Raw genomic sequence first — 12,206 nt, 5'->3', positions numbered from 1 at the left:
TGTGTAGTAGTGTGCCATGTTAGGTGGGTCCCTTATCACATTGCATGGCGCGTCCTCAGACTGAGATTGGAGGAGACGGCCTCCACGAAGGGAGGATAGCAGAAAATATCATGAATACATATACAAAATTACATGAGTCACATAATCAGAATCACTTGCATTAATCGATTAACATAAATAGTAATATAAAGTAAAAAATTTTAAGTAATAAACATAATTTAAAAACAACTTACTATAAAACTTGAATTAATACAGTTTTATTTAAATCACCCATATTAACTGAATTAAATACATTACAAATTTACACACTTATGACCAGTTATGTTGATAATATTCATTCATGGAATAAAAAAGAATGATACAAAAACTTCTTCAATGCAGATTTAAAACTTCTCTCATCAGTCATCATCATCATCATCACTGGCACGACAACCCTTTGTGAGCCCTGGCCCTCCTCAGGATTGCTCGCCATTCTTCTCTATTGGATGCTACATTCCTCCAGTTCCTTAGACCCAAAATTCTTATGTCCTGCCACACATTCTTCCCATCTTAACCTTGGTCTTCCTTCTCTCCTATTTCCTTCTGTCTCGTCAGTAGCAAACATTTTCATTGTTTGAGGAAGATGATTAAAAACTTTAATACCTGATATGTATGCACATTTATTGTATTTTGTTAGGTTAACTGCAGGTAAATATAAATTATTGAGGGCTCTGGTTTTATATTTGTGAATCTCATTTTTAAAATTAAATAAATATTTGTTATTACTTTTGTATAAAAATAATGAATATATGTACAGAGAGTAGAATGTCATTATTTCCAAATTCTTAAAAATGTTCCTACAACTCTCTCTTGGTCTAGGATTCGTTATAATACTAATAACTTTCTTTTGCAATATAAAAACTTTGTTATCACAAGAAGAGTCAACCCCATAAATTATACCACAACTTATGATAGAATGTATATGAGCAAAATAAATTAGCTTTAACATATCTAAAGGGACAATATATTTTATATTTCTCAGTGCATAACATGCAATGGAAATTTTATTAATAACATAATGAATATGCTGTTTCCATGAAAGAGTATCATCAATAATTAATCCCAGAAATTTTGTCTCAGTCACATTTGTTAAATTTATCTGATCATGGTTAATTTGAGTAGTGATATTATAATAATTCTTAGGTCGAAACTCGACATATTGAGTCTTATTACAATTCAAGGTAAGCAAATTAGCATTAAACCATGTATTTATATCTTTGAAAGTTTGATTAAGATTTATTTCAGAGTTCAACTTATTAGTGTCAGTTACTATAATACTGGTGTCATCTGCAAATAATACCATATTATTATTTTTATTTATTATTTTAGGTAAATCATTAATATAAAGCAGAAAAAACAAGGGATCAAGAATTGAGCCCTGTGGAACACCGCATTCAATTGTTTCCCATTTGGATGAGTTGTTACTGCCAATTCTATTACCCAGTACAACTCTTTGATATCTACCTGTCAGATAAGATCCTATAAGTGTTTTGAATTTTCCTTCAGTTCCATAGAATTCCAATTTATCCAATAATATTTTATGGTTAACGCAATAAAACACCTTTTGTAAATCACAAAAAATTCCTCCCACCATTAACTGTCCAGTTAACAAACTGAAATAGTATTTTGTTGGTAACATGGTTTTTAGCCGGAAGGAGCGACTGCAGCGTGGGGGGACCATATAACAGTATCTTCTCAATAGGATGGGTCATGTAGCCATGACCTTGGTAAAGTTTTTGAGAGATTAAGGTCTTATATAGTTATACAGGATGTGTCATTATTGCATACCATATTCTACAAGATACTGTGGGTTTATATGAATATGTACCCTGAGGGCCTTGCCTAACCCTTTGGCATGGTTTCCTGTATGACACATGATTGGTATCTGCATGCCCTATTTATGGTTTCATGTCACCATACATTATATTGCAGGCTTAGCTTCTCTACCCTCTAGCTGAGGGATGAAGTACTTTGTGGAGAAGGGTTTGTATAAAGCTATGAAGAAATAAACTAACTCTTTCAATTATATATCAGTGACCCTGCTTACTGACCAGCAGATGACTGAGACTAACCTAAATGTCTTAACACCGCAGTCATCATGGATGTGCCTTCAACCAGCCATGTGCTTATGGAGTCAGAAATTTATGAATTTTGGGACAGTGATGTTATCGCTTGCGGACAATTTCTTCTGGCTCCATTATTCCAACCTTACAGCAATATAATTATATATTGCCACAAAATATGATGTGTTTAAATGCCATTTTTAATCGGTGTTTCCTTTCAGGATGTGGGCAGATATTCCAAATTACATACGCTTACATGACTGAGAAGCTGTAGCACAAGAATTGTTGTAAGCCATTTTGTTACACAGCGTACACATGATCATGTGTGATGATCAAAGGGCCGTGAAGTCTCTGGCAACAAGACTACTGGAAGATACAGTGCACAGAGCTGAGGAACTATTTCCTGCTCTGGGTGGAAGCTTGGTGAGCATTTTGTGCTTGTGAGCACATAAAATAAATTTATCATTTGTTTACAGGAGTTACATGGCAAAATATACAATTTTTGTGATAAGCATGTGTTGATTTTCAGTGTCCATTCTGTGAGTACTGTAGCGGTCATTGGACACATGAGAATGGTATAGTCTGTTCATATTTTGGCTTTAATTGAATGTGATTATGTGTAACACATTGAGATTGGAAAATTTTGCCTTTCATTCTAATAATTGCTGAATTTATTGAGCATTGTTACAAAATTTGATTCTTGAAGTGTCGGAGGTCTGAGTGGGTTAGATTCAATGAAAACAGTAGCTCAATTTTATGAAAGTATAAGTTGGGTTTTGTGGTAGTACAGGCTGTAGGATGGAGGAAATTGTGACTGAACCAGCAGATCACAAGAAATGCAAATGGGAATGCTAATCACCACTTGGAGACAATCATATCAGCATTTATGATGGTGACATTTGTTGATATGTAGAATGTTACATAATATTCATGGCTAGAAGAAAAGAATAATTATCTGTAACTTTGTGCCATTGAAAGGAATTACTGTCGTATATAAAATGATTTGCTACTGAACTTATATAAAATGTATGAGCCTTTAAGAATCATTGAGTGTGAGAAACTTGCATTATCGGACGTGTACCCTCACATTGCTGGAAGAAGGTGCTTAAAAATCTCCTGGTGTTGCACATAATGTCTTCTGAACTACATAGGGAGTATGTAACAGGGCCATTTTCAATTTATAATTTCACAGCATAACATCGATGTAATCAAAGTGGAAACAAATGTGGATATTCAAAGTGATGAAGAAGATCCTGTTGGCATGGAAATTGAAGAGGTTCACATACCATCAGCATTTTCAGTGAAAGAGGATGAACCCAAGGTGAGTCATAATACCAGAGGCTTTCTGTGATGGCGTTTTGTGTGTATGTGTTGACAAGGCAGGACAATACTGAAATTTGTAATTTTTTTTTGTCTGGAAAACCATTTGTGACCTAGTGAATTTAAAAGTGATCATAATCATTGGAAAACTTTTGTGAGGATTTCTTGTGAGTACAGTTTTGGGCCAAACTGATCTCAGAATGCAGTATGTCAGATGCTGGGTTGTAATATGGGTCATTTTAGTCATGTATCCCCCCCCCCCCAGTGTTCCTAGCAGCCAAGCTTCATACATGAGAAGGAATTGTTTTTATTTGACTTTCCTGGTGAACAAAGTAGCTTCATTTTTTTTGTTGTGGATTATACACTATATTTCAGTTTGCTTTTGGAGAATCTGTGTTAGAGACAGAATGTTCTGTGAGCCTGTAATGCAGAGTGGTTATGTTGACCAAGAGTAATGCTGATATTAGTTAATGTTCACATGTGTGGAAGAACACAGCATCAGCAATAGTCAGCCAAATCTGTAAGTGAAAGGTTTTAATTTCCTCTTATTAGTGATCATCAGAAGGTAATCAGGTTATAGATGTTAATTTCTTTCATACAATATATATTTACATCACTACTGCAACAGAATGTTACGCTCACTTTTAATTCTTTATTCACGACATGTTTCAGCCATACATGGCCATCATCGGGTGTCTGTCGCTATGCCGAACCGTTGTACTCTACTGCTTGTCACAATTGCAGGTTGCTAGTTATCGGTACTCCTTAATTAAAATTGAAGTTACAAATTAAATTAAAATTAAAAATTTATTTTGCAGTAAGTCAACCTTATTAAATTTAATAAAACCAGTTAATTCCAGTCTTCTTATGGGACCCATTAGTGCAATCTTATGCGGCATTGGTGTTGGTGTGAACGTTGATACTTCATACACATGTCCCTTTGGCTGTCGTCCCATCACCCAGCTTGTGTAGTTGTACATAGTGGGAAACTGATACTGTTGCCTATATAAATAGATTCTTTATCCAGATGATCTCAAGGCACACATTTCTACCACTTGGAGAGTAAAATGTCTGTGTAACATACTTTGAAAATTTTTGTTGACGGAATGCACATGGGTCACATGAGTGGAAACAGATTTAACGCCATCTTAACCTTCCAGACATGCTGGTCATTATGTTTATTTGCAGTCCCTTTAACCCGTTGCCGTGGTTCGTCGTGTATGTTTCGTCAGGGATTTAAATCGTCTGGGGGGGTTCGACGTGTATGTTTCGTCCAGCTGCACACGTATGTTATAACGCCCATAATAATTGATGGTTTTGCTGTAGATTGTTAGATTTTTCACTGGCCTGTTGTCAGGAGGACTGTATTTAATGACACACGCGTTTAAGAGCGCTAAGTCGTCGTTACATATGCCTGTCTTGCAGCAACGTTCCTGTGGCTATTGCGAGCTGTTTCTGTTATGAATGATGTGTTTTGTTTGCTCTGAAGCTATAAACACCAGAGACTGATATGTGCTGGTGTTTATAATATCATATTGCCCTGAGCTGGCTATTCAATTGGAATTCTTAGAAGAGGGATGTACAAAAGTTTATGCCTGCAAAATCGATTGCTTTCGCACAGTACATAGCACCCATTTCTTAGAAAAACGCCACAATTTAAGGCAGAACACTGTGGTCACCCCCTGAGACGATACGGATGTGTGTGGGGGAGGGAAAAGAACTCATTCCTTCGCTCATTATCGCTCCAGTTGACTCCATTTTATCGTACTGACCTTGGTGGTCGTTTCGAGGGATGACCATAAATATTTTTTTGAGCCAGCTAAGCTCTACTTTCGTTCACTACATACCAGACAGTTCTTAGAATAACTTCATGAATTCTGTGGTCACCCCTACGACATCTCCTGCCGCCAAAATGGATGGAATATCAAAGGCATAGCAACAACCCCTTGTTATGATAACTCGTAACGTTGAATTTACTACAGCTGACCTGGCAACTAAACGGGTCACGGAAAGACATTTCCTTGAAGTATACCCCTCACGGGTAAGAAGGCAAGGCCGCACATATGTGTGGTTAAAAAAAAGGGCCAAAAAAAATACACAATATTGGAGCGGAGAATGGTGAACGTGGGGCACCGTTGGGTTATACGAATGCTTCAAGGCCTTCCTTCTACTAAACCAACTGCCTCCATTACCGAGATACAGGGCGCTCATATTATAAGGTAAGGTTATAAAACCACCATTTAAGATCATTTTAGTGAAAGTTTCATCCTTCAAGGCGTACCATTCACTGCTGAAATACTAAACAACCTGCTTCCATGGCCGAGATACAGGGCGCCCATATTATAAGGTAAGGTTATAAAACCACCATTTAAGATCATTTTAGTGAAAGTTTCATCCTTCAAGGCGTACCATTCACTGCTGAAATACTAAACAACCTGCTTCCATGGCCGAGATACAGGGCGCCCATATTATAAGGTAAGGTTATAAAACCACCATTTAAGATCATTTTAGTGAAAGTTTCATGTTCCTATCTCATAGAATTTAAGAACAATGATGAATAAATAATTTTCGAGCAAAATTTAAATGGCCGGCTGAATATATTACCGCAGGAGCCGCGGCCGCGGAATTTAAATGACCACGTCAAAGGGTTAACACTGCCTTTAGTACTTCATGTTGTGTAGTGTCAAATAATTGGATGAATGGTGAATAATGAATTTGATTGGAAATGGTGATTATGTAAAGAAATTCAAGAAAATCTTGAGGCAGTGTGGCAAGTCTCAGAGTAGAGATTTAAATCTATTACTTCTGTATTAACATTTTGCGGACCAGCAACTTAAATATTTAAATCACCCTGGGGACCGGCATCTTTAAACCTACTACCCTAACTTGTGCACTGTTCACTTTAAAAATTAATATAAAATCTCATAATTAATTTTATGAACTAAATTTTTGGAGAACACTTACCAATGCTCCTAGAAGTGCTTGAGAGTCTGATATTCCTGGAAACATTCCTCTTTGTGAAGTGGCATTACACAGAACTTGCAAATGTAGGCAGTCATGCTCCTTTTTCTGTGAACTGTGCAAACACGACATTGCCTAGAAGGATGCTTCCCCTTGGAATGTTCACTCTTCACAATTTTCACGAGGGTATATTTGCGCATATCACCCGAGAGTCGCCCAGGGGTTGTCCACGAGGCCTGAGAGGGGTGGGAGTTGATGCTCCCGGTCCCACTAAGTCTTTGTCAGACTCTCGTTCTGCCACCACCATCTGGTCTGTAGCCCAGGCATTTGCCACATTCATCAGAAATGCTTTGTATTTCAATTTTGAATTGGGGTTTAGATTTTTGTAAACCAAAAATGAATTGAAAATGGCACAATTTATAAGTCACAAGGCAACTTTCTTTGTCCACTTTATTGTTTATCTAGGAAGAGAATAATAGGCCAAGTATTGATCGGCTCTATCAACTCCCTTCATGAACATATTATACTCAGAAATACAAATAGGCTTCTTTACTTGTCCATGTCTCCTTTGAACATGAACCATGCTCGAATTGTGAATTGTGGAAATCATATGCACAACACGAGTATCTCTATCTCCAAAAACCAGTTCTGCTACTTCAGACACTTGCGTTCAGTCCGATGGAATTTGTTTCACCCCTGGATTTCCAGTAAACTGTCCCAAAATAGGCGTTTTGTCTACTTTTCCCCATGTGGCTGTACCCGCAATTTTACTACCTGCACTTCTACATGCACTTTCGTCAGAGTTACATTCACTTTTATTGTCTGTGGGTACACTTGTTTGTTGACCCCTGTCACTGCCACTGTCTCAGTTTCACTACACCTCTCACAAGGCACGTCAAATAGCTCATCGGAGAACGAGTAAGATATTTCTTTTTCTCTGAGATATCGCTTCGTCTTCAACCGCTTCTTTCCTTGATTCATATTGCACTAACATCCTGCCTGGTACATAACAGCTTGAAGGGTCAAAGATTATTTTCCTTTGGATGGGGAACAAAGACAGAGAGGTCAGGTTACTACCTACTAGGCAAAAATTCCAGAGTAATATTACGCAGTACTCATTCATTTGGGTGGTGCCAGAGAGATGTATAGTGTGTTGCAGCTTGTTGTGTTCTAAAAGCCAGTTAACAGGCGAACGGTCTATCATGTTTAAAAGCGAAAAACCATTTAAAGGGTTAAGGGGGCACTATGCTACAAGCTCGATGGACACAGGTTTCATTCCTGAAGAGGTCATTAGTCTTTCCAGTTGACCTAATTAATCCTTGCAGCCGCACTATGGCCCTGGGGTCGACTCAGCCTCCAACAGTAATGAGTACGAGGAAACTTTCCAGGGGTAAAGGGCAGCTGGTGCATAAGGCTGACCTCACCTCAGTCTGTGAGTAGATTGTCTAGAAAATGTGGGAGCCTCAATGTCTCACACCCCTATGGATCTCCAGGTCCTCTTACAGGGATAGCTTTACCTTTTATTTCGTTACTAAGAAGCAGGAGATCTAAGTGATGCATACGAGGGGGTGCCCAAAAGAAACCGAACTTATTTTTTTTAAACTTATTTATTCAAATTTTAAGCACAAACCTTCAATCCCCTTCAAAGTACTCTCCATTTACACTAATACACTTGTCTAGTCTTTTATTCCATTTTTCAAAACATTGTCTAAATTCATCTTTTGAGATGCTTGACAGCGTCTCTGTCGTTTTTTCCTTTCATGTCTCTTTTCATTCGAGGAAACAAAAAAAAGTCACACGGGGCAAGGTCGGGTGAGTATGGAGGGTGAGGAACAGGGGTCATACCATTTTTGGTCAAGAATTGTCGTACAGACAGGGCTGTGTGAGCAGGGGCATTGTCATGATGGAAAAACCAGTCACCCGACTGCCACAAATCTGGCCGCTGAGCTCCAAGTCACTCCCGACAGCTCCACAATTTCTTCAATGGTACGTCATCGATCTTCCTTGATGATTTCACGAATTTTTCCAACATTTTCATGTGTTCGGGCCATGGAAGGATGACCAGAACGAGGTTTGTCATCAATTGACATTTCACCATTTTTGAAATGGGAAAACCACTCAAACACTTGAGTTTTCCCCATAGCATCGTCCTTGTACGCCGTCTTTAACATTTCAAGAGTTTCTGTTCCACTTTTCCCGAGCAAAAAGCAGAATTTCACTGCTGCACACTGTTCACGAAAATCAGCCATTGCAAAAACGACGATCAAACAAAACAGTTGTCACTATAAACTCTGCCAAAACTAGTTCTTACCTTCTGAAGCAACAGTAGTTGGCTTATCGACTCAGGAATGTTAGCTCTATGCGCTCATAGCGGCAAAACGCGGTACTACAAAAGTTCTGCCCACAAAAAAATTAGTTCGGTTTCTTTTGGGTACCCCATCGTATGTGGGGTTCAGTATGGAAATGCATGCTGTAAGATGCCCTCCATAGGAATGGTGTATGTGGCACCCTCACAAGCAGATTTGATTGGCTTACTTGTGTGTGGTCAAACACTATAAACAGAGTTTTATTTCTGTGAAAGTGAAGGTGATAACATACAAATGCAGCATGGCATGGTTATGTAAGGAGACAGGTTCTGACAGAGGACCCAGCTTGTGAAAGGTGCCCACAGGAAGATGAATCAGCCACACACATCTTATGTGATTGTGAGGCTGTAGCTTACCTAAGATATCACCACCTGGGTCAGTTCTTCATTGAACCAAGTGACTTTATGATGCCCCCATAAATAAAGTCCTACATTTCATACAAAGTGTAGGTTTAATAAAGGGTTAATCCAAAAGAGAAGCACAATAGATCATTAAAGGTTGCACTGGGAGGGCCAATTTTATGGCTCACCCTTCATACTCATACTCATATGTAAGGAGGTGCAGAGGTCAGCATCATACATTCTAGGCTTATATTCATGCTCATCAGGTTTGTACGGTAGAGAGACTGATATTTACCCAGCAATCACAGTGATATGAAATTGTATGTTTTTATACCAGAGGCAGGCATTGGCCTAGTGTTCAAAAGGTCCTGGGTTTGAACCCAACTGTCACCATTGATATGAAAAAACATTAAAGGTGTGAGAATGTGGTTAGTTGAAGGTAGGAATAGAGCAGTAGTGTAGTTGGTTGAGGCACTATGCCGCAAGCCGGAAGGTCACAGGATTGAATCCCAATGAGGTGGATCTTTTCAATTTATCTAATCCTTCCAGCCACACTATGGCCCTGGGATCAACTCATCCTCTAACAGAAATGAGTACCAGGAATATTCTTGGGGGTAAAGGATAGCTGGCATGTAAGGCCGACAACCTTACTGCCATCTATGAACTGATTGTCTAGAAAATGTAGGAACCTCGACATCTCAACCCTATGGGCCTCCACGGCCTGTTACAGGGACACCTTTACTTTACGTTACAGGAATAGAGTAGACTTCCAAGACATTTTGTTCTGTTCATTTAGCGCTACATGAGGCAGAAGTACACTACTTGTTAGTGCTGGAGACAGGTTCATTTCCATCAGTCATAGACTACAAATGCTTAGAGTGAATTGGTAGTGACAGTGAAAGGGAAGGTCATTTGCAGTCACACTAGAGAAATATGTGTATGTATATCTACTTAAGAAGACAAAAGAAACTCTAAAAGCAAGATTGCTTGAACAGCATTTTTGAAGCTAAGGGAGTTTCTTGGTTAAATAGGGACAGTAGATGTAGAAGGAAAACATACACAGTACCTGATAAGGAATGAGTGATGGCAAATCTTAAAAAGTTACATTTGATGGCTTTGGATAAGTATTACAACCGCTCTTCGGCTGTCACTTCTTGCAACCGTTGGGCGCCACTTCTTGTGACCGTTGCCTATCTATCTTTATGTTTATTTATTTGCCCGGTTCGGTAGGACACTGACTCATTTATTTGCCCGCTTCGGTAGAACACTTTTGACTCTTCTCAGGGTTGTGTCACAGTAATAACTGGAGCAACGAGGAGACTACACATTTAAAGCTAGTCCACTGATACAAATCAAAGACACTATTTTGTGCTTAATCACAAATTGTTTATTTCAGAAGCAAACACTATATCCTTATTGGCAAGTACGGAGTAATGTGCCCTTTTATTATTATCAAAGATTAATCGAACCAGATGAAGACTGTTAAATTTAGATTTACTTGGAGAGCGCAGCCCGATGGCGTCTGCCTCTGGTGAATTGAAAATGCCAAGTCCTTCTGTCCACTCTATTCTGCGGGAGCGTCACTTCATCACTGTATAGGATTTGAACCGACGGCCTTTCTCCCAGACAAGAATAGTTTCCTAATGGCTGATTTTAACTGCCAATTCATCATACCATCAGTACTAGACAGTCACATTACTAACTTTTAGAATAAATAGATCCAAAGATATTGAACCCGGAACCCTACATGTGAAAGCGGTTATTTCTTAGTTTAGGGTCTAATTACACCCTTTCGAAGACACTTTTATAACAGCTACCCTATTAGCAAAACAACATTTACATCTTAGGAAAACAACAGACATGCCCTTTCATAATTGCCTCGACCCTTTAGCGGTCACCCAAGCTGCAGGTAACAAAACAATGTAGTTGTTCCTGTCTAAATGCGAAAAGCAAGTCATAACTTCTTAATGGATGGGTCTCCCTAATAAATCAGTCACTCTATTGAAATGGCTGAAGAGGAACATAGCGTCCATTAAAGAGTATTAAAAGGTTTGGACTGTTACAGTATTTAATAACAAGAATAATAAATGGGTTCCACATTTCAGGAAGTGAGCATCTCATTTGTGAGCTGTAACATAAGGAAATAACTGTTAAAGCAGGGAGGTGGGTTGTATGGAGAATCGTTAATAGTTTAATCTTAAAAAAGAGGAAAGGTAAACCTATCCTTGTAATAGGCTGTGGAGGCCCATAGGCTTGTGAGATGTCAGGGCTCCCACATTTTCTAGACAGTCTGTCCACAGATGGCAGTGAGGTTGTCAGCCCTACGCGCCGGCTGTCCTTTACCCCCAGGAAGATTTCTGGTACTCATTTCTGTTAGAGGTTTTGTCAACCCCAGGGCCATAGTGCAGCTTGAAGGGTTACCTGGAAGAAAATGTAGACACTAGAAATAATGTTACTGAAACACCAGATGTACATATGTGAGAAAGGAATATTGTGCAATACTGAAGAGAGAAGTTTCAAGTAATTTACATGAAATCTGTGTTCATGTTCTGCCCACTAAATTAAGTGCATGTTTGAGCAAATGAGAATCTATTCATGTTCGGAGATGAATGTGTAGTTATTGTGAACATGAACATTTAATTAGTTAATGTGTTACTGGGATGTCAGACCTTACAGTGTGGAACCAGCTGTTGCCTTCCTGTACTGCATGGGTGTTGGAACCATAGGAAATGCATTACATAACAGCTGTTTTCAACTTGTAACTTACAGCAGAGCATTGATATGATCAAATTAGAAACTGATGTGGATATTCAAAGTGAAGAAGATCCTACTGACATGCTCACTGAAGAGGTTCACATACCATCACCATTTTCTGTCAAAGCTGAAGAACTGAAGGTGAGCCATGTTTTCTGTCATTGTCATGAAGGTGAGGGAGAGGGAGAGAATGTGTGTGCATATGCATGCGTGTGTATGTGCATATGTGCAATTTTGCAAGGGACGATGCAAGAATTGAAAAAGCTAATATTTTTTGATGTTATATTTTAGTGTCCTTTATGTGTGTGTGTGCTGTCTTCGTTTTGAATCAAAACGAAGACAGCACACACACACACATACCC

General features: G+C 38.8%; 1 protein-coding gene across 5 annotated transcripts in view; it reads left to right on the top strand.

Moving 5' to 3' along the window:
* The window catches only part of LOC111862743 (zinc finger protein 501), a 31,553-nt gene that overhangs the window by 9,528 nt on the left and 9,819 nt on the right, over nucleotides 1-12,206 (top strand). For 3 of the 5 annotated variants that reach the window (XM_023848390.2, XM_023848389.2, XM_033750781.1), the window contains 3 exons: nucleotides 2,324-2,525; nucleotides 3,295-3,423; nucleotides 11,860-11,985. In XM_023848390.2, the coding sequence (XP_023704158.1) occupies nucleotides 2,418-2,525; nucleotides 3,295-3,423; nucleotides 11,860-11,985 (363 nt within the window). In that variant the 5' untranslated portion in view covers nucleotides 2,324-2,417. Of the gene's footprint in view, nucleotides 1-2,323; nucleotides 2,526-3,294; nucleotides 3,424-11,757; nucleotides 11,986-12,206 lie in introns of those variants that run through there. The other 2 variants (XM_023848391.2, XM_023848392.2) reach the window with 2 other exon arrangements.

Source organism: Cryptotermes secundus, unplaced genomic scaffold, assembly GCF_002891405.2.
Source record: "Cryptotermes secundus unplaced genomic scaffold, Csec_1.0 scaffold5, whole genome shotgun sequence".
NCBI lineage: Eukaryota > Metazoa > Arthropoda > Insecta > Blattodea > Kalotermitidae > Cryptotermes > Cryptotermes secundus.
Note: the sequence above shows the minus strand (reverse complement) of the source record. Positions and strands in the feature narration are given on the sequence as shown.